Here is a 22,437-nt window from a genome sequence, read left to right on the forward strand (position 1 = left end):
TTGTTGTTTTTTGTTTTTTTTAACTTATCTGTGTTTGTTACATGTTTTAAGTGGATTGTGGCTCAGGCATTACATTTCTATTCACAAGCCTCACTTTTCAAAACAGTTTTATAACACATATGGGTAGGGCTTATAATTTTGTTCCTCTAAATACTTCTTTGGAAACAAGCCCTGTGTAGAGTTTCAAGTTGCTTTACTTTAAACATACTTATTTCTAGAGGACTAGTAGTACATGCAGTGTTTTTTTTTTTTTTTTTTTTTTTTGAGACAGAGTCTCGCTTTCTTGTCTAGGCTAGAGTGAGTGCCATGGCGTCAGCCTAGCTCACAGCAACCTCAAACTCCTGGGCTCAAGCGATCCTCCTGCCTCAGCCTCCCGAGTAGCTGGGACTACAGGCACGAGCCACCATGCCCGGCTGATTTTTATATATATATATATTAGTTGGCCAATTAATTTCTTTCTATTTTTATGGTAGAGACGGGGTCTCGCTCAGGCTGGTTTTGAACTCCTGACCTTGAGCAATCCGCCCGCCTCGGCCTCCCAGAGTGCTAGGATTACAGGCGTGAGCCACTACGCCCGGCATGCAGTGTTTTTTTTTTTTTTTTTTTTGAGACAGAGTCTCGCTTTGTTGCCCAGGCTAGAGTGAGTGCCATGGCGTCAGCCTAGCTCACAGCAACCTCAAACTACTGGGCTCAAGGGATCCTCCTGCCTCAGCCTCCCAAGTAGCTGGGACTACAGGCATGTGCCACCATGCCTGGCTAATTTTTTGTATATATTAGTTGGCCAATTAATTTCTTTCTATTTATAGTAGAGACGGGGTCTCGCTCTTGCTCAGGCTGGTTTCGAACTCCTGACCTCGAGCAATCTGCCCGCCTCGGCCTCCCAGAGAGCTAGGATTACAGGCGTGAGCCACCACGCCCGGCCCGTGTTTTTTTTTTTTGTTTTGATTTTGTTTTTGCGATAGGGTCTTGCTCTGTTGCCCAGGCTAGAGTGCAGTGGCATCATCAGAGCTCAGTGAAACCTTGAACTCCTGGGCTCAAGCAATCCTCTTGCCTCAGCCTCCCATGTAGCTGGGACTATATCACCACAACTAGCTAATTTTTTTTTTTCCTATTTTTTGTAGAGACTGGGTCTCAATTCTTGTTCAGGCTAATCTTGAAAGCCTGACCTCAAGTGATCCTCCTGCCTCAGCCTCCCATGATTACAGGTGTGAGCCACCATGCCCAGCCTACATTGTTTTAAACCTTGCTTTTTTACATTTAACAATACAATTTGGTTATGGATCTACATCAGCCCTTATAGAGCCGCCTCATTTTTTAATAGCTACATAGTATTCTATAGTGTGGATGCACCATAAATTATTTAATGAGCTCCTGTGGGTAGACTTACTCTTGATTCGCCGCAGGTAAGCCTCATCCTCTGTCTCAATCAGGGGGAAGTCCTCCCTGGATGGGCATCTGGAGGGGTAACAGGTCACGTGGGGTTGGGAGACAGAAACTAGGTTATAGACCAGGAATCAGCCCCCCTTCCTTCCCAAACATGTCCTATGCGTCTCTCTTCTGGTAAGACTCCTCAGCCTCACATCCTAGCTTCATTCACTTTTTTTTTGAGACAGAGTCTCGCTTTGTTGCACAGGCTAGAGTGAGTGCTGTGGCGTCAGCCTAGCTCACAGCAACCTCAAACTCCTGGGCTCAACCAATCCTCCTGCCTCAGCCTCCCAAGTAGCTGGGACTACAGGCATGTGCAACCATGCTCGGCTAATTTTTTTTTCTATATATATATTAATCAGCCAATTAATTTGTTTCTATTTATAGTAGAGACGGAGTCTTGCTCTTGCTCAGGCTAGTTTCGAACTCCTGACCTCGAGCAATCCGCCTGCCTCAGCCTCCCAGAGTGCTTGGATTACAGGTGTGAGCCACCATGCCCTGCCCTTCATTCACTCTTGACCCTCTCCTTTCTTCTGCATTTACTGGTATGTATCTCTCCAAAGATTGCTTAGAAAGGCAGCACAGTGCAGAGGGTTAGTATAGGCTTTAGCATCAAGCAAACTGGGTTCAAATCCTGGCTCTATGATTTACCAGGTGGTAATATGTATTACCTCTGTATTTCATCATCTAAAAAATGAGGGTAATATCTTCCCTAACAAGTTTTTCTATTAGGATTAAATGAAGTGTTATGGTGCTTTGAACATTACAGAGGTTTGATAAATTAATTATAATTAATATTAATAATTATAATTTCCACAATTAAATATTAATACTATTAATGAAGAGGCTACTATGGATCTACTGTTAACAGGACAGGTATTTTGAACTGTTTTCCTGGAACAGGCAATTTCATACATTTGTATGCATTTCTGAACAACTTGTTCAAAAGTCGAAATTGCAGAAATAAAAAATAGGATATTATGAAGTGGAGAATAATCCATCCTCTGAAGGCTAAAAAAAAAAATTTTTTTTTTTTTTGAGACAGAATGTGGCTTTGTTGCCTGGGCTACAAAGCCATGGCATCAGCCTAGCTCACAGCAACCTCAAACTCCTGGGCTCAAGTGACCCTACTGCCTCAGCCTCCTGGGTAGCTGGGACTACAGGCATGCGCCACGATACCTGGCTAATCTTTTCTATGTATGTATTTTTAGTTGTCTAGCTAATTTCTTTCGATTTTTAGTAGACATGAGGTCTCGCTCTTGGTCAAGCTGGTCTCGAACTCCTGACCTTGAGCGATCCACCTGCCTCAGCCTCCCAGAGTGCTATAATTACAGGCATGAGCCACTGTGCCCAGCCGAAAAAAATTTTAAATCCTAGAGTTCATTTTTTAGGCATTATGTTTAAGAATCCATTTAAAACATTTTACCTGTGCTTTACTTGCCATTTTTTCCATTTTAATTAGACACATAGTTGGCTGCCTCAAATCTAATGTGTCTCCAAAAGAAGCTGACAATGTGTTGCTTTGGCACACCAATTTCCTTCTTGCTTCTACTGTTAAGTTTATGAGACTTGTTCCCCTTATCTCTACTATCAGTGCTTTCATTATCTTCTTTTTTCATTCTTTTTTAGAAAATAAGTCAAAATACAATATAATCCAAATAATAGCCTTCTGCCTACAGAATGAGATGTTAATATAATTGAAATTATATTGTTGTCTGGCAGATATGTCACCAGGTGACAGTACAAAGTATTCCTTTGCTTGTCAGCTCATATTGCATTTGAAAGGTTGTCAAGGTTGGCAGCATATAAAACATTACTTTATGGGACATAAGAACATAGGTGACCTTTCCTGTCCTGGGCCATCTTGTTTCTTCCTCAGCCTCTGCCCCCACCTCTGAATGCTGGTTTCTGTTCCCAGGGAGTGCTGTGGCCTGGGATCCGACACTGCAGGAACCCTGAGGCCATATGCACATGCAGGCAGCAGGCAGACACTCACACGCATACACTCCGCTGAATGACTCGGATCCACGTGCTCCGGTCATCCCGGGATGCTGTGTGCACCTCATACATCTCAGGTGGGGCCGCGCTGATCAGAAACATCCCCTTCTCCTGGTTAGCGATGTCCCGCACGATTAAATTCTGCAGTGATACCACTGAGGGCTTGTCCTGCCAGTCAGGGAAAAGGAAGAATTAAGCCTGGGAATCCTGACCCTTGGATATTGGGTCTTCAATCCTTCTGGAATGCCAAAGGGTTGAAGAGTCATCCTACAATAAAAGTTAAGAGCCCGGGCTTTGGTACCAGCCAGAAGGGCTTAGAAATGTGTTTGACCCTTACCAGATTATTTAAAAACTTTAAGATTTACTTTTGTCATCTACAAAATAAGGATGATAATAATAGGCCTTTTTCACAGGTGTAAAATGTCTGTGCACCGTAACAGTGTTAGCTGTTCTTATTTTTTATTATTATATTATAGTAATAATTACAATAATAGCTGTTTGACTCTGGAGGACTACAGGGCTCTTTTGGACTTGGAGAGGAAAGTAAAAGAGCCTCAAACACTTGTCTGTGCTGAGAAAGAACAACGAAGGTCTCACCAGGGTAGGAAAGATGTACTTCTGGTCCTTCTCCTGGAGAAATACCAGCACATCTGTCATCAGCAACATTAGCAAATCTGGCAGGGGGATAATGGCAGGAGAACAGTCAGCACTAGAGAGTTTGAGCAGCTGTTTCCCTCTTTCCCAAGGACCAGGCTTACCCCAGCAGGTTAGAGCTTCTGATTCCCCACTTCCTGGCCTCTTTTCCCTCTGGTTGCTCCCTCCACCTTTTCAGACCTCCCACCTTCCCATTCTTATAGCTCAGAAATGGGGAGGGAAAGAGGCATGTGCTATCAGATAAAACAGCTTCTTGGGCTAGCGGGAACCACAAGGGCTAACTCAATGCCTTTGGAGGAAACCCTCTTTGACTCACTGATTCAGGTTTCTTAACCTGGAGTCTAGGCTTCAGGGGTACTGTAATCCCTCTGAGGTTGCATAAACAGTTGTGCATATTAATATAACACATTATGTGTATTTTTCTGGGTGAAAGAGTCTGAGATTTTTGTGTAAGTCATAGGAATTCCCAGAACAAGAGGGGCCATACTTTCTCAGCCTTTAAGTTCCATGTACAACATCTAACTAATGCAAAACCTTTTTGGATACCTGACCTCAATTCCCCCTGCCGTGGCATATTCTCACTTCTCAGTTTGTGCTCCACAGGGAGGTAGAAAGTCAGTTTCCTTCCTGTAAAGAAGATCTGAAAGACTATCCCTCCATCCATCTCCTTCAGCCCTAGTAGGGTCCTGCTTCATTTTCCTTCTCTGTCCCACCCTCCAGGCTCTCAGATTCTATGAGGTCCTATACTCTAAGATGGAGGGAAGAAACAAAGGTCAATTCCATAAAACTTGAATGTCATGGTCAAGAAAACACACACTCACTCTTTGCCCTTGGGGATCTTACTAAACTGTGGGCACACAGAAGGGGAGGGCTTTTGCTAAATGCTTCAGAAATAAAGCTCTCCAGCCTTGCTATTTTTAATCCCCCATGGTTTATATTCTTAGCTGCTGCGTGGGAGGGATGGGAAAAAGAGAAAGGGATAAAGGAAAGAGGCTGGTGAAGACTGACAATATCTAAGCCCAGGGAGTAGAGATTTCATGACATGGGTTCAGAGGCTCAGGCAGGCTCTGGCCTCAGGTATCACAATTTACTTTTGTCCTTCATTCCTTACTCCCAAAGCCGAGGCCTGATACTCTTTTGCTTTGATTTAAGTAGAAAAGACTGCCAGTACAGAAAATTTCTGGAAAGAGAGCCTGGGAAAGTGTGTCCTTGACCCCAACCTGTCCCCTCTGCTCTGTTCTCTCTTCTCTGCCCTGCCCATCCTTCACTGGGCTCAGGGCCCTCCTCTGGGCCTTTGCCAGCTGTGTTCCCAAAGCTGTCAATCATTCCCCAGCCCAGGTAGCTGGGATTCCAGCTGGGGGGATCAACTGCCCTGATCAGGCCTCTAGTCTCAGAGTTTCTTTGTCTTCCTCAATAAAACTGGTAACTTTCTGGGCATGTAAGGACCAAAGAAATGAAAAAATACTGATAAGGAAGCCCCTGTATGGTCCATAAAGCTAAATGCAGAATTCAGACTTTGGGTTTTTTGTTGTTGTTTTTTGAGACAGAGTCTCACTTTGTTGCCCAGGCTAGAATGAGTGCCGTGACGTCAGCTTTGCTCACAGCAACCTCAAACTCCTGGGCCCAAGCGATCCTCCTCCCTTAGTCTCCCAAGTAGCTGGAACTACAGGCATGCGCCACCATGCCCGGCTAATTTTTTCTATATATATTTTTAGTTGGCCAATTAATTTCTTTCTATTTATAGTAGAGACAGGGTCTTGATCTTTCTCAGGCTGGTTTTAAACTCCTGACCTTGAGCAATCCGCCTGCCTTGGCCTCCCAGAGTGTTAGGATTACAGGCGTGAGCCACCGCGCCGGCCTTGAGACAGGGTCTCACCCTGATACCCAGGTTAGAATGCAGTGGCATCAGCCTAGCTCACAGCAACCTCAAACTCCCAGGCTTAACCAATCCTCCTGCCTCGGCCTCCCAAGTAGCTGGGACTACAGGTACATGCTGCGACGTCCCACTAACTTTCTTATTTTTTGTAGAGACAGGGTCTCGCTATGCTGCCCAGGCTGGTCTTAAACTCCTGGCCTCAAGTGATCCTTCCACCTCGGCTTCCCAAAGTGCAGGGATTACAGGCATGAACCACTGCACCCAGCCAGAATTCAGACTTTTGCTGCCACAGAGACCATGTTTTCTCCTCCCACTGTCGTGTGGGCTGCATAAGGAGAGGTTGTTCCTAAGGGCTGGATGCATTTCTCACTCTATATCTGACTCTGGACTCTTGCCTGGTCTGCCAAGCAGGTCACTGACCTTTGAAGCGCCCAGCTGCTGTCTTCCAGAGCAGGCAGCCGTCATGAATGAGCTTGCGCCGCAGAAGTTCCTCTCGGCCAAAGGGACCCTTGCCAGGCACTGGGGTCTGGGCCCGAGGGTCCATGCGGTTATAAATCTCCTGCAGACGGGCCCCTTTCTCCAGCTCGTGCACGTCCTGGTCCACATTGGACAGCAATTCCTTCACTAGCCCCAGTGCTGTTGTCAGGTCTTGGCGTTCTTCCTCCATCCCTGGCACCGAGAGGTTGGCATGGAGAATCGCTCAAGCCAGCTTTATTCCAGCCCCAATTCCCACCATGTCTTAATTCCACCTTTAGTGGCTGCCCAGAGTTCCACACCTGACCCTACCTCTTCCCTTTCCCCACCCCTGGTATCCTTCTCCCTTCCTGTGACCTCCTACTAACCATGGGAATGCTGTAGGATGCGGCTGATGAGCACCGGGTACTTGGTGATGCGTTGAGTCACCAGCAGGATGCACTCCTGTACCCCATGCCGCTTCAGCACAGCTGAGCGGGTCACTTTCTACAAAGGAAGGAGCAGGGCTCAGGGCCAGAAGGCAAGGTGACAGAAAGGCTTGGCATCTAAGTTTTGGGGCTGGCCCTGCCTTGGCCGTTTAGCTCATGCTGGCCTAGGTGACTGCATCTGGAAAATGGAGATAATGATGCCACATTTGTTAAGGGCCATCAAAAGTAGTGAAAAGTGCTTAGGAAACTACTACGACGTGCTCTACCACTCTGAGGGGACCCTTGAGTGGATGGGTCCCCAGGGTGGGTGAATGCCTGACCTCCATGTAGGTGCAGCTCACATGCACTACCCCCATGAATGGGAGAGGCTAGGTTTGGGTCACAAGAGAAGGCTCTGAGTGTGGGCTCTAGAGAGGTCTGCTCACCCGGATGAATTGTTGGAAGCGTTTGTCTCGGGCGTACAGCTCCTTATAGAGTTTTAAGGCCTTGGTGTGGCGACTGCAGAACTCCGAGTAGGTCTTACGCATCTGCTCTGCGCTGGGACCTGAGAACTAGAAGTCGGTGGGGCAAGACTAGGTCAGCATTTCCCCCAAAGCCACACCTTATCCCCTGGATACTTCTCTGGCCTCGTGCCAAACCGGCTGGCTTCCTGCCTTTCCAGCTGTCCCTGGATCCCTCCCACCCCTAGTGTACTAGCATTTAGAGGCAAGAAATGCCCAGCCCAGTCACACCTCCTTCCATGAATGTTACTCAGCAGTCTTTGCCTTTTCCCACCTGGCTGATAAGCAGGTCACCCAAGTGATGGATGACAAAGTTCCGGGTGCTGCCAGGGCACAGGGCCTGGCGTCGGCGTTCTAACAGCTGGCTGAGGAAGCGTGTATGGATGTCACTGAGCTCATCCACACAGGGGAACAGGCCCTGGACCACTCCTGGCTCCAACTGTAGCTCTTCCAGCATCCCCGTGCGGAAGAGGCGGGTCATGATCTTCAGTGTCCTCACGTGGTGCAGTTCTGTCTGGATTAGCTCTGTGGAGGACAATGGGACATCTGGCCTCTAGCCCGACTTGGCTATAATTAGTAGGGCCCTAGGTTAGGGGCCTCAGGACTCTGATGAGGTTTTCAAGGTCCCTTTCAGGTTAACATTCTGCATTATTATGATCTTAGATCACTTCTAATCATTTTTTATTTTTACACCTTGTCATCTCAAGCTGTAGGCTATTTTAGAACAAGAAGCATGTCTTCTACACGTCTAGGTTTACCACAGTCCACAGCACAGTGTGGGTATGGAATGGACACAAAGTAAAGACCAAGGACTGAGTTGAAGAAGGGATAAAGATAGGGCCTTGGAGAGCAACAGCACCTTGGTAGGGGCCAAGTGGACAACCTGTGTGATGCCAGGTAGGTAGGGTCTTGGAGGCCAAGAGAATATAAGGGAAAGGGTCTTGAGAGGTAGGGGCTGACAGAGAGAAGGACACAGACACACAGGACCTGGTGAGAGAAGAGGAAGACTAGGGTGGTCTTAGCTCACCATAGATGACATCCTGCTGCTTCATCACCTCCTTTTTATGCTGCTGTAGAAAGCTACCATCCACAGCAAGGCTCCAGGAATCAGCTGCAAAGTCCTTCTCATCCATCTCAAAGTCACTCATCAGCTCATTATAGATCACCTCTGCACCTGGACATTGGTGGGAAAGGCAACTCAGAGCCAAATTCTCTGCCCTGAGCCCTGGGCCCTTCTCTAGATCCCTTCCTTCTCCACCCTTCCCAGCTGCTCCACTCAGCCCCTCTTTGTCTTTCCCCAGCCCTCTCCCAGGCCTTGCATGTTCACCTTCATCAATGAGGGATTCCACAGACAGGGTTCGGTTCCGCATGTTGAGGGAGTCTGTGGACTGTGAGAGGATCCGGCGCAGCCCCAGGGGAGACTCATCGTTGAAATGTCTAAAGAAAGTGGAGTCTGTCTGCATTACCCCCACTCGGACAAGAGATCCCTTTCCAGGTGGGGAACCCAGGCTGGGGTCCAAGACGCAGTCACCAGGGGGAAGGGGGGCAAGGGCAATATACATAACCTTAACATTTATATCCCCATAATATGCTGGAAAAAAAAAAAGAGGCAGTCACTCTAAGCTCTCCTTGTTTGTCTATCTATACTTCTGAACTCAGTGATGGAGAAGGACCTCACAGCGCCCTTGGTCTCCACTGCCATGTTCTCTGCCTGCCTGGCTCCCCCTTCCCCAAGCAGAGGCTCACCCAGCAATGTTGGTGGTAGAAACACTCTTGGCTAAAGACAGGGAGGAGCAGCCACGGCGGGAGCCAAGAAGGGACTGCCGGAAGCTGTCGGAGGGGTAGATGGCAGAGCTGGGCCGCTCCCGGATGGTTGCTGTGGGGCAGAGACACCGTGCAGTCAAATATCAAAGTCTGTTTCTTCCCGAGGTTCAGGCCTCCCAGCTCCTCAACTAGAAATGAGGCATCCTCTCCCCACTACCCTCAGCCCCTCTCTAGTCAAGAAAGATGATAAGGATGATGTTACCTTACATTTGTGCAATACTTAAATGTTCACAATGAACATTTTTTTTTGTCTTATCTCTTCCCCAAACAAGCCTATGAGCAAACTGAAGCTCAAAAAGGTCAAAAGACTTGTCCAGGCTGACTCAGCTAATGGCTGAATAGGGACGCAGGCAATGCTGGCTGCTCTTTTTGCCTAAGTGCCATGCTCTTTCTGTTACACTAAAGCTGTCTGAACTGGCACTTGACAGCTGCCACCAATACTCCCAAAATGCAGTGTAAATAACTGACTATAAAAATACAGGATGTGACCAGACTCAAATGACCAGCCATTCTGAGCCCTCACCCCATTTGGACTTTCTTATCCTACCTCTAAGCCCAAGAGTTGGACCATCCCTTCTGTCCTGCCATCACTTCCTTAAGAGGAAGGCGCTGTGCCTGGGAACAACCTGAGGGGGGCAGCAGAGGCCAGAGGCTGAGAGCCTGGGGCCAGGGTCTCATGCAGGCTCCTCCACTCCCCCACTACTCACTCTTACTTCGAAGAGAAACAGACTGTAAGGCAGTATTGTTCTTCAGCAGAGCGGCTTTCTGTTGCTGTGAGACAGAGCAAGAGAGATACCAAGAACAGCTGTCACCCAAGGATCACCCCCATAGGCATGGGCAGGAGATGGGCAGCTGGCCCCCTCGGGAGAAAGCTGGCACTGTGGTTAAGGGCATCAGGGTGGTTGAGCCCAGTGCTGTGGGGACATGTCTATAGCAGCAGGCCTAGCCCACTCGGGGCCTGAAGCCTGGGGGTGAGGGTCTGGGCTGCCCCACAGTGAGGAGGGGGTTTGAGGAACACAGGGTAGGGAATGAATGAAAAAGGCATGAGGGTACCACACACTCACTACCCTCTCCCCCAGCCCTCTGCCCTCCCTGCCATCTCACCTTCTGCTTGACCTTGGTACAGTTGGCGAGGGTGTCTTTACAGCGGTTGTGGATAGTCACATTGCAGGCTGGGAGGGTGGGGTAGAGAGGGTGAAGGGAGGGCTGGGTGGTACAGGAAGGGACATACCCACATGCAGACACCCATCTCCTCCTGGCCACACGGTCCTCAGAGATTCTCCCCCCTTCCCAGACTTCTCGGCCATGACCACACCCTAGTCCCTCTCCTCCCACCTCCCTCTTTCAAGCAGGAAATGAAGTGAGAAGAGGGTATGGGTGCTAAATGAAATTAAGCACTTAGCAGGGATGGGCAATCCTAACCCAAAGATGGCCTGAGGGGTGGACTAGAGGGAAGAAGGGGTTACTGGCTGCCAGAGATGAGCTCAAAAAGCACAAAGGTGGTTGAGAATGGCAGATGGAAGGTACGACTCCCACAGAACAGAAGATGGCACAGAGGCAGCTGGGATGGGGGCCAGGGGCAGAGGGGCTTTTTTAGTAAATGCTCCACATTTATTTAATCCTAGAAACTCTTGGAGGTAGATTCAATTATCTTCATTTTACAGATGAGGAACCTATCCTAGAAACGTTAAATAGTCTGTCAGAGGTCATACAGTTAGTGGTACAGCTGGGATTTACACTTGGGCAACTGAATCCAAAGGCCATGTTGCTTCCACTGTGCCACATGTATGCCCACAGACTGGCTAGGCCTAAGCAGTTTGAAAGCTGATGGAACTAGTGGCAGAGTACAGACAGGGCCAGCCCATGCCCTGCCCTGCCCTGCCCCTCCCCACCAAGCCTGCCTGCCTTTTCCCTTCTAGACCTAAGGAGTCCTGTTCCTCCTCCTTAGGCAAATCCACAGCTCCCACACTCCATCTGCTTCTCCCCCATCCTCCGCCCCACCTTGCCACAGGGTAGGAAAAGACGAAGAAAGGAGAGGAGGATTAGCCAACCTAGGCACTGGGACTATGGGCTGTCCCCTTCCCAGACATGCCCTCAGCCCTTGGCCCTCTCCAGCTTCCCCTCCCCTGTCCAACAACACCGGAAACTCTGCTAACTCTTTCAGACAATACCCAGCACCATGCTCACTTCCACAAATACAAGGCAGAGGGTGGAGCAGAGTGGGACAGACAGAAGTGGGGGCTACAGCTGCTCCCACCCCCCTGGAGCTCCCTTTTCCTACCCCCAACACCGAGTGTCTCTGGATCGAACCTCCGCTTTCCACCTGCTCTCAAAATAGCGTTGCCCGCCTCCCCTGTTCCCGTGGCAACAAGCTTCCGGATTGGGAATTTTGTCAGGTCTCTAGAGGAATCTAGATTGGGGTTCCCTCCTCATCTTCATAACTCTAAATTGAGCAGTGAGGAAGTAGGGAGGCCTTACTGGTTCTTTCTGGGGGTTCCTTCCCCAAGCTCCATAGGAATTTAGAGGCTAGAGCTTTTGTCTGCTATTCAGTAGCAGGTCACAATACCTCCAATTCTGCTCTAATCAGAAGCATCTCTTTGCCATAAATTCAGGAGGAACTGGGGGAGAGGGGAAGCAGGAGCCTTCTGTATGCATCCTGGGAAAGAAAGGCATTTCTTGCTTATGCTCCCTAAATACAGGGCTACCCTCAGATATGCATACAAGGCAGGAGTTCTAGCCCCTACCTCCCAACGCACACACCTCCTGCTGTATTCCCTCTTTCTTACTGTGTAGTCAGACTAGAAATTTGAGATGAAGGGTCTCAATCCCATCCTCTGTTTGAAACAGTAGAGATTTCAGGCTCCACCCACAGTCAATAGAAAGGAAGGGGTAAGGGGACCCTGCAGTCCTGAACGTCCAATTCTGCCCAGAAAGATGGGCAGAACCAGCTGCAAGGCTGGCAGCTTGCCACCCAGTTCCTCTATCACCCCCCACCCTGCCCCCTCCACACACACAACATTCCTGCTCCTTCTCCAATCAGTTCCCCTACCCCTCAGCAGCTGTTCAGGGAGCAAGGGGGATGCCCAGCGGATGACAGCTGCAAAGGGAGCCATTCCAGCCTCCCCTCCCCCACGTTCCCAGATAGTCCTGCTTATGCTGTATTCCAACAGCCACCACCCCTCAGTGTGAGGACAGGGAGCAAGGGATCAAGCATCTGGCCCTGGCACTTGGGCCCAGCTGGGCTCAGACAGGAGAGTGACCCTTACGGATCTGGGGCAAAAGGACAGATGAAAAGATTAGGGTCAGTGGGCACTGAGTCTGAGTGACAATCAGATCCAAACTACTTACTTGGGCAGATGAGGGCTTCCTTGGCTGTGATGCTCTTGTTGCAGGCATAGCACATGGTCATGCCTGAAACTGAGATGGTGGTGAAGAGGTGCCCGTTGGTATAGCGGGCATCCTTGGCTTCCCTCATCTTCTCCTTTTCCCGGGTCTGCAGAAGAGGTGAGAGAGACAGGAAGTGAGGCTAGAAAATGCCAGGGTGCCTGGAGTCCAGAGACAGGCTGAGGGCAGAAGCAAGGGAGAAAAGCCTGTCTGGGGATGCTGGAAAGACACCAATTCCTAGAGCAGAGCCACAGGGTGTCAGAGGCAGCCGTCCAGGAGTGACCAGGCCAGGCTCTGGGGTGGCCAGCCCCAAAGGGTTCTGGGTCCCTGACCTACCTGGCCCCTGCGGCTGGGCTGCCTCCTGTTGCCGCTCATCTCTCTGGCTCTAGGTCTCCGCGTCCTCACTCCACCTCCCAGCCCCAGCTCTGCTCGCCCCCGAGCTGCTGTACTCTCTTCTCTGTGCCGGGGGAAGATGCGCAGAGAGGAGGGGAGAGAGAAGCAGAGGGTGCCAGCTCACCAGCGCTTTCCAATCTATGGGAGTTAGCTCCTCTTATAACCATGACAACGGGTGTTAGAGCCGCTGTCTCTGTGGCAGTCACAGTGGGGGGGCAAGAGATCCCCTAATTAGATTGGCTGAAGGGGGCAGAATGTCTCCACTGTTACCCTCAATCCAAAGGTCATGATCCCAAACCTCTAACTCTTTCACCAACACTCAGCCAAGGCACATAGGGCCTCTCTCTCTGAGAGGCAGCATGGCCTATCTAACCTCAGGGGAAAGGAAGCTAGTTTGGGGTCACTCTTCCTCTCTGGGATCCTTAAGTAAGGAAACTCAGCCAGCCATCTCAATTGCTCCCAGCAGAAAATCTCTCCTGCAGTCTAACTTTTATCCCTTTCATATACCCTCCAGAGACAAAACCTAGGATAGCTCCCTCTACTGCTCCTCACCCAATTGGTCTCTGCCATCCTAGGAAGTCCTTTCTGACATCGACCCTCCATCCTCCAGCTTTGTCTCCGTAGAGATGACGCAAACTGTCCTTCCTCTCCTTTCTCTTCTCCTGCTTCCCCCTCTTCCTCTGGCCTCTGCAAGTCAAGCCATTCTCCTTGACCTCTTATCTGTCCCTCCTTCAAGCTCCTGCACTTCTCGAAAAGCCTCATTAGGTGAAAAGATGGGGATATCATTCTTCCCACCTATTCTAGGACCTTCCTCAGTTGTCACCTCAGATCTCCGGATTTTCCCCCACTCTTGGAGGACGCAGAGCAGGAATAGAAGCTGACAAGACCACTCCCTCCACGGGCTCCCAGCCTCTCAGAAACCAAAGAGCAGGATCCAGATTGCTAAGGCTGAGGGTAGGGTATAAGCCCCAAATCTGAGGACCTGGACTGGGAACAGAAAATTCAATTCAGCAGGGAGCACTCAGCCTGGGCCTTAGGAGACCAGTCCCAATTCATAGCTCCAGCCCTACTAGCAGTTACCAAGCAGAGGAGCAGAAGAGGTGCACAGGCCTGGTGCTTGAGGCAGAAAAGGGTATAAAAGGGAAGTGTAGAGGGGCTGAGTCAACAGTGAAGGGGCCAGAGGGCACTGGGTTGCAGCGCCCTAGGTCTCAGGCTTCCTGGTGGCCCAAGATCCTTCTCTCTCCTGCCTCCCCTCTGAAGCTCCAGGTTTGCTGATGATATGAGCAGAGCCCAGAGGTCTTGAGGCCATTCCCTTAACCCTTCTGTCTTCTTGTACCTTCCCACGCCAGTCATCTACTATTCTTTTCTCCTCTCCTTGTCTTCCTCTTCCTCCTTCCCTCTCTTATATCTCCTGGTCTCTCCAAGTCCTCTCTCCTCCTCTCAGGGTCTCCCTCCTGGGCTTCTCTCCACACCCATCCCCCACCTTTCTCAGCCTAGCTTCTCCGCTTTCTCCTCCATTGCCCATGGACTCCCCTTCCTTCTTCCTTTACCTAGGGCTTATTCAGGAAGCTGAGCTAACTCTAGCCTCTAACTCTAGCCTCTAAACTGTTCTGGCCTCCTTTTTTCTATTCTGGTACCTATCTACCTAAACCACTAGAAAATCAACCCTTTGGCCTAACTTCCATCTATCTTGCTCCAAATTATAGCTCTTTGAAGTTCAAATTTGCCTCTGGAGAATAACCTCACAAAACCTCAAAGACCAAGTCCAAATGTCTCTTCCTACTCCCATTCTCTCTTGCTGTTCCAGCCTTCTCTATGAAACAAATCAAAAGTTTGAGTACTTATTACGACTGAATTAAAAGCAAGCAAGCATAAAAATAGCATTAATAAGAACCACCTACCCGGACGAGGATCACTCCAGAATGGGCAGTGCTACAGATCTGCCCTATGCTGCTATAAGTCCCCTTTCCACACCTGCCCTCTGCCCTCTACCCTCTACCTCAGTCCTCCACAAGCACTCACCTGCCTGGCCCGCTCTTATGAAGTGGCAAAGGGGAGAGAAGACTGGGGCAGCCAGAGAACAGGGTCTCTAGTGGGCCTTCTCTTCTCTGGCACTGATGCCCATAGACAGCCCCGGTACTCTGGGCCCTGCCTCCTCTACCTCCCAATACTCACCCTCTCTTGAAGTGACCCCCTCTCTAGGTGGGCCAGCAGTGGGCAGCAGCCACAGCAGCAACACATCCCAGCACAGGCACTGCCCAGCAGCAAGCAGCCCTGGCACTGCCTAGCGCTATTGTCCCAGAGGTGGCCTGTTCCCGCCCCAGGGCTCAGGCTGGTGAGGATGAAAGTATGTGGGGCCTGCTTACCAGGGGTGACTACTCCAAAGATGGAATGAGTGGGCTTGTTTGGTTCCTTGTCCTATTCTTTTCCAAATATTCTTTTTTTTTTTTTCCTTTTTTTTTTTTTTAGGGATGGGGTCTTGCTGGCCAGGCTGGCCTCAAACCCCTGGGCTTAAAGAATCCTCCTGCCTCAGCCTGCTGAGTAGCTGGGACTACAGGCATGCACCACCACACCGGGCTTTTCCAGGTATTCTTAAGATAATTACATTGGTCTCCCATTTACCCACCCCCAAACAGCCCTTCACCTCCATGCCCCAATCTGTCCACCAAGAAACAGGCCCAGTCCTCCACAATTCACAACACCTACCCCCAGTGCTCAGAGGCCCTTCCTGCTTGGTTCAGTCATCTGCTGTCCAGCATCTAGAGTCATTCTGTTTCTTACAAACCCCATGGGAAGTCTTTCTTATTACACAGCCTTCATGCACACTGCTGCTATATCAAGGATTAAGGGAATAAACAACGTGAAATCCCCTAGCACAATGCCTGGTATACAACAGGCACTCAGGACATGTTTGGAAATGAAGGAAAAGAAGAAAGGATATGTGGACATGGGGTCTCAGTCCTCTGGCCCCTGCTCTGAGGACCCTCTTCATTGCTTAAGAGAGCCATGAAGCTTCAGTCTCCTCTTGTTTCTCCTTTCCTCTCTCCTTCTGAAGGGTTCCCAGCCCTTTTCTCCGTTTACTTCGTTTGTGCTTAGACCATGAGGGTTTCCTCTGGAGGTCAGAAGAAGGCCAACCCAAACCTTCCTTCTATTGTCAGTCTGCCCAGATCTCAGTCACTGCTGGGAAGGAAAGACGAAGCCATTGGCAGAGAGCACTGTGACTGACTGCTATAAAGTTCAAAGGCAGATATGGTCTCCCCTCTTTTCTTCACTTTGTCTCCCAGGCTGAGAGTGAGGAAATCAGTGACGTACACAAAGGACAAGGCAATGCCAAAGCATGTACATTGGCTTCCTGTGCTCCCCAGCAGGCAGCAGGGCCTGACAGAGCCTACCCAGGCAAAGTAGAGCTTCTCTGAACAAGGCCTAAGCTCTCAGCTGCCCTTGCTTCTCCAGCAGGTATGTCCAAACCAAGCCCTCTGGGAGAGTCCTGTAGTGCTCAGAATCACCTCTGTTCTAACTGCAACTGGCAGCAGTCCCTTCCCCGAGATGGTGATACTGCTGTCCAGACCCTTTGTACAGTGACCAGAGAGCCCCTTGGAGGGTCCCACTGGGATTCAAGTCACCTGTGGCTCAGCCCCTGGACGGCAGGGGTACAGAGCCATCAGCTGTGCAGGGCACTGAGGCCTGGGGTATGAGCTATAGGGTAGGGAAATGAGGAAGTAGAGGGGTCCTGGCCCTGGGACAAAGAAGAGGGCTTGGGATGGTCTCAGCAAGGTCCTGCTCCTTTATGAGCTTCCTGGGACAAGAGAAAGATAGGAGGCTGAGGGGGAAGGCAGCCAAATCGAAACACTAATGCCAAAGCCAGAAACAACACAGAAAGACATCACTGAACTCACAAAGGCACTTAATAAATGCTTGCTTAATGAATGAAGATGAGACAGAGGCAATGGGGGTGGATATACTGGTGAAGCAGAAAAGCAGTGCTAAGGGCTACGGGAACAAAATCAGGCTGGGAACCCTGAGACCCGGGCATCCTGGACCCTAGCCTGCCTCCTACCCAGCCACACCTGTCGGGCCAGGAGCAAGAGAGATGAGCAGAAAGAGAGGGAGGGGGGAGTGATGCAAACAGACGGGCATTTGTGCAAGTGAACAATAGCTGTGCCAGGACTCCCTGCCCTCCTGGCACAGGGCAGGCCGGCTGAGTTGGGAGGGGGGCAGCTGCTGCCTGCAGCCCCACCCCCATCCTCCCCAAAGGAGACATAAACAAACTCAGAAAGGTCCAGCCAGCTCCTTTCAGTCAGTTCTCTTACCAGCTCTAGAAACCCTGACCAATCCAGTCACTCAGCTTCTAGATGATACTTCAAACCAGAGACTAAAGCTAAGAATGGAACTCATTCCTCCTGTCCAAAGACTATGAGCCCTCTCCTTTAGTGACCACTGTTCAAAACAGTAACTCAGAGCATCTGAGGACAGACACAGGAGGGCAAGCAGGCAGGCAGACAGATGTGACACACATACACTCCAACACACTGGTAACACGCACACATGGCAGGCACACATTCAGATCTGTCCCCTCCCTGATTCTAAGGTCACAGTTCCAGAGCCAGAGGGACTGATGTCAGACCCCTCTGGTTGGCCTCAGCAGGCCCTGCTCTAGGTACCATCTAACTCCCCCACAGTCACTCAGTGACTCCCCTAAGCTTCAGACTCCCTTCCCCCATCCTCACTTCTTCCCTCCCCCTCTGCTTTTTCCCTCGTCTCCATGACCCCTAGAATCTTTTTCCATGCCCTTAAAAACCTAAGCCACCCAGAGGACCCCCAATTCCTCCACTCCAAAACTGTTAGCCCTTGCAGCTCCCTCCTGGGCTCACCCAGCCCTCCTCTCCGGCTACACTCCTAGTCCTGCACACAAAGACAGCCACCTCTCCATTACTCAGAACAAAGGACCAGTCGCTCTCCTGGCTCTCCTGGCTCCCCTCTCCACCTGCCTACCAGGCACTCCAGTGCTGGGGTCCTAGAGATTCCAAAGGGACCCCCAGCCTCCTGAGTCATCCCCAGATCTCTGGACCCTGCTTGGCAAAAAAGGACCTTTTGTTCTGAGGGACATGAAGATTAGGGTTTGGGAAGGGAGGGAGGAAAGAATGAGGAGCTAAAGAGAGAAAGGGGACTTGTGGGGTTTGGGGCTTGTGGAGGTAGGAAGTAGAGCAGAGAGAATTGAGGGGGTGGAGAACTTAAGACAGCCTAGAAGGATAGAAATGGAGTGAAAAGAAAAAGGAAGCATGGTGGGGGGGAGGGGCTACACGGAAAGATCCTATGAGGATGGGATGGAGAAAGGGGCAGGTTATACTTAAATTCCTCTTCCTATGAGGAGGTCCCAGGGAGCAAGGCAAGGGTGAGGTGTCAAGGCTTAGCTCTGACCCATCCCCCAAGTAGGTAGCAGGGGGGACCATCTTCCTCAAACAATTTCTTTTCCAGCGGATGCCCCTTTACTTTCCACCACAGTATAAAAAGAAAAGAGACAGCTGGTGTGCTTGGGGGAGGGGGGAAGAGGGGATCCAGGGTTTGTTGGCTAAGAACCAATTCCCCCCTTCTGTAACCACAGCTTTCCGGAGGTGGCCCTCCCCTTCCGACCAGCCCAAACTGACAACCACCCTCCTGCGGTGGCCTCCTTGCCCTCTCAGATCTACCCACTCAGCCCCCTTCTCCCCACTCCCAGCCAAATTCCCAAATCCTTGCCCCCAGAACCCCCATGGCCAGCCCCAGGGTGGAAAGAAGAGCCAGGCTTCTGGATTCCCAGTGCCCCCCACCAACCAACTACCAAAAAAAAACAAAAAAAGGGCTTGAGGACACAAATATCTGGCCTCACAGATAGCCCAATAATGGAAAAAGGACCCCAGTAACTACCCCCCTCAGAGCCTCTCTCTACCCTCCCTAGCCAGGTCTGCTTACCCCCATTGACTCCCCCATGGCTTTCCTTTTCAGGGTGGAACCAAATTTCCGTGGTTTCAAAAAACCTCTCCCGCTCCCCTTGGCTCCATTCCAGGGTCTCAGCTCAAACGGTTGAAAAAATAAACAGACTTTTGGAGCTGGGGCCTGGCCTGGCGCAGTGGCACAGGGCTGTGAAGAGCCTGTCTGCCACCCCACTGTTCCACCACACTTCAGCAACCTCACCCTGGCCCTCTGTTTGTCTTAGGCCCTTACTCAAATCTTCAGCTGCTTTCTGGTTAGCAGAACCTAACCCCAAGCCCCTAAAGAAAGTTTTACGGCCTCCTGCCCTGGCCCCTCACTCCAACCCCTGGGTGGAGCCTCTCTCAACTTAGCATCAAGACAGGTAGCCTGGCTAGGGACATGCAGGGAGGTGGAGGGGAGATCTTTCCACCACCCTTGAGGACTCTAAAAGGGTACTACTGCTCCCTTGCCTGAAAGACTGGACACTGGGGTTGGGCACTGGGTTGGAGAGGAGCCAGAGATTAAACCAACTCTGGCCTGGGTCCTGGCCTTTCTGTAATGGATACAGTGTGAGTGCCTGAGCAGCCAGGAGGGGCTGTATGCATGCACCACCTTGCTCTCAGCTCTCATGTATTCACCTCCAAGTCAGCTTCATCATTTTCTGGGGTCTGGGGTGTGGAGAGTTCATGGCATTTGGCAATGGGCCTGGGTACAAAGACAGGAATAAGGGATACTTGGAAAGGAGTGGCCAAGAGGTCATGATGGGGGAGGGGGTGGGGATAATTCTATATCCAAATTGACAGGCGAAGGGCCCCCAAGATGAGGAGATAAGAGAATAAGAGAGCTAGTGGGGAGGGAAGAGCAGGAGGGTAGGGAACACATTGAACAGTGCCAAGTGGGTCAGCCTAGGGGCTCAGGTTGTTTCAGGTTGGGAGGACAAGGCGCTTGTAAGGTGGTGACACTGATGAGGATCAGGGACACCCTGTGTTCCAGGCAGAGGTGCTCAGGATGGAAGAAAGATCCCAGCTACACAAAGACCTCTGTTCCTTTCACCTGAGGGTGATGGCTAGGGGGGAAGTAAGCCGTCCCTGGGCCTTCCCGACCCCAGCCACCCGCCCACCCAAAGGGGAGAACTGAATCACAGCTGGAAAGTCCATTTGCGAGGATAGGAGGAGCTGACTTTTGTCTTGGAGGGGTGGTGGTAGTGGTGGGAGGAAGCCGGGAAACCACCCCCTCCGCCGGATGGCGGGGACAAAGGGGGAACGACCAAGCCTGCGACTGGGGGGTGGAGGGACATCACCGTGAGCAACCTGGCGGAACCCCAGCGAAGATGGGGGCCGGAGAGCTTCCACCGCCCCCACCTCCGATACACATACCTCTCTCTTCCCGCTCCGTCTCTTACCGGAGCAACTTTCTTTCGAGCGGCCTAAAACACTCAGTCCCGCCGGATCGGAGGCGACCAAACCCCAGAACCGCTCTCTCCCAGGATCCCAGCACAGAATCCGCGCGGTGGAGCTGGAGGTGCGGGTCGCATCTACTGCTCCCCCAACCCCCTCCCCACTCACTCAGTCCCCACCCACCCCGTCCCGCCACTCTCTGATCCACCGCTCCGCCCGATTTTGGCGCCCAGAAAGCAGGCGGGGTACAGAGGGTGCGTCGCGGGTGCAGGGGGTCGGAGGGTACCCTGAGGACCGCGGCGGAGGGAGAGGGGTTTCGGAGCCCACCTTGCTCGCCAGCTCTTTGCTCCGCTCGGTCCGCGCCCGCGTGAGGGACTCGATCCGAGACATAATCGGATGGGGGGTGCCGGGAAGAACGCGGCGCGGACCCAAGCGTCCAGCTATTGTTGGGGGACGGCTAGGGGAGGGGTCCGGCCCGCACGCGTCGATCTCGGGGACAGGAAGTCTGACTCCCCTCGCCTGGCACCCAGAGCCAGTTCCTCAAACCCGAGTCTCCTCCCCCGCCCCAGCTCAGGAAGGGGAGAGGCGGAGCGCAGGGAGGGCGGGGTGGCGGCGCGCGGGACGGGACGCCGGGGTTTGAGTTGGGGCAGCTTGGAGGAGTACAAAGGTCCCTGGACAGGTTTGAGGGGCCCCTCTGCCTGTTTCCTCTCTAGCGCCTGGGGGCGCCCTCTAGCCCAACACCCGCCTCTTAACTCTGCTTTTCCTAAAACCCAGCTCTGGCCCTCGCTGGACACTGGTCTTCCCTTTTCCCTCCCTTCCCCCACCGCATTACTTCAGTTCTTTAAGACTCGAAGGCCGGAGGATTCCATCCGCCCCCAGCTCTCCAGGGAACCGGGACCAGTTCCTTCCTGGCTTACGCAGCCCAACAAAGCAGGCCTGAGCCCACAGACCCGTTTTACGATTGGGGGTAGGGGTGGCGAGGGGGTGGAAACATCAAAGGGGAACTAAAGGCTGGGTCTTTAGTCGGCGTGAAGGGGAGGATTCACTCTCAGAGGTCGAAGAATAGAGAGGAGGGAATTCTCCCACAAGCCCCCACCCCTCTGGGGCCTTCCATCCTCCTCCTAGCTCCGCTTCTGCCAGACACTTTGAGGGAGGAGGGTGGTATTTGCCACCTTTACTAAAGGCTAAGAAGCTGAGGAAGTCCTTCCATGTGTCTAACCCCAGTTCGCTCTGTTGCAAGTTAAGCTGAAACCGAAAGACTAGAAACCAGCCTGCCCTAGTCAGGGGCAGTTAGGGCACAGCCAGTCTCTTCACAAGATGGGGGGTGAGGTGGGACGTTCATCTCTCTCAACCCCTTGCCCTAGCCTGAGCCACCCTCCACTTTTTGTGAGTTTCCTGCTATTGGGAAAATTCTCCTCCACTGTAACTACAATGACTCAACATTGCAGTTCATTTCTGCCTCTCAGGGTCTCTTTCTCTGGAGAAACCAGAAGCACAGAGAACCCAGCATAGAGCATTCTGTTTGCAGAGTCCTGCCAGATTCTGTTCCCAAAAGGTGTGGGAGGAGGGAAAGGAAACCCAACCCAGATCCAGCAACTCTGTGCCCTGGCTCAGCAGGGCCAGGCTGCAGGTTTCAAGCTCAACTCAGCACTCTTGTAGGTGCCAATTTTAGCTTCTGCCACTATTTTGGGCTCCACTGCCTCACCACTGGCTGAGCTGGTTGGGCTCCTCACCCCCAGCACCGCCCCAATACTGCCCCTCTGGCTTCCCCTCCTGCCTAGCAACTCCTTCACCTCTTTCTTCACCCATTTTCTGTTTAGAATCCTTATATAGCAAAGGCCAGGAAAAAAAAAAAAAAAAAAAGGAGAGGAAATAAACCATGCCCAGTCCAGGCTGGGTGGAAATTAGAAAGCAGAAAGAACTTTCCCAGGACTAAGGCTGGCTCCTCCAGCTTGCACCTGCAGGGGATCCTATGGGAACTCCCCAAAACCAGTAGTCCAGAAGCTTCTGGCTCCAGAACTCCAGACTTACCTACCCCCACTGGGCAGCCAAGGCTGAGGAATGTGCTAAATTTAAAAACAGACAGCCAGCGGGCAGAATCCTGGCCTCAAGGCTCCGCCCACTAGGGGCCCAGA

The 22,437-nt window shown here is 51.5% G+C and overlaps 1 protein-coding gene across 8 annotated transcripts in view; it reads right to left on the reverse strand.

The window, feature by feature from the left end:
• Window positions 1–22,437, reverse strand: part of ARHGEF2 (Rho/Rac guanine nucleotide exchange factor 2) — a 54,989-nt gene that overhangs the window by 6,337 nt on the left and 26,215 nt on the right. For 4 of the 8 annotated variants that reach the window (XM_020285097.2, XM_076000228.1, XM_076000227.1 and 1 more), the window contains 13 exons: window positions 12,528–12,672; window positions 10,284–10,351; window positions 9,887–9,950; window positions 9,102–9,231; window positions 8,683–8,792; window positions 8,383–8,529; window positions 7,630–7,880; window positions 7,281–7,406; window positions 6,796–6,913; window positions 6,374–6,622; window positions 4,021–4,097; window positions 3,422–3,591; window positions 1,388–1,455 (listed from right to left, as the gene is read on the reverse strand). In XM_020285097.2, the coding sequence (XP_020140686.2) occupies window positions 1,388–1,455; window positions 3,422–3,591; window positions 4,021–4,097; window positions 6,374–6,622; window positions 6,796–6,913; window positions 7,281–7,406; window positions 7,630–7,880; window positions 8,383–8,529; window positions 8,683–8,792; window positions 9,102–9,231; window positions 9,887–9,950; window positions 10,284–10,351; window positions 12,528–12,672 (1,723 nt within the window). Of the gene's footprint in view, window positions 1–1,387; window positions 1,456–3,421; window positions 3,592–4,020; window positions 4,098–6,373; window positions 6,623–6,795; window positions 6,914–7,280; window positions 7,407–7,629; window positions 7,881–8,382; window positions 8,530–8,682; window positions 8,793–9,101; window positions 9,232–9,886; window positions 9,951–10,283; window positions 10,352–12,527; window positions 12,673–12,899; window positions 17,627–20,281; window positions 20,301–20,629; window positions 20,876–22,437 lie in introns of those variants that run through there. The other 4 variants (XM_012767784.2, XM_012767786.2, XM_012767788.3 and 1 more) reach the window with 4 other exon arrangements.

This window comes from Microcebus murinus, chromosome 2, assembly GCF_040939455.1.
Source record: "Microcebus murinus isolate Inina chromosome 2, M.murinus_Inina_mat1.0, whole genome shotgun sequence".
Lineage (NCBI taxonomy): Eukaryota > Metazoa > Chordata > Mammalia > Primates > Cheirogaleidae > Microcebus > Microcebus murinus.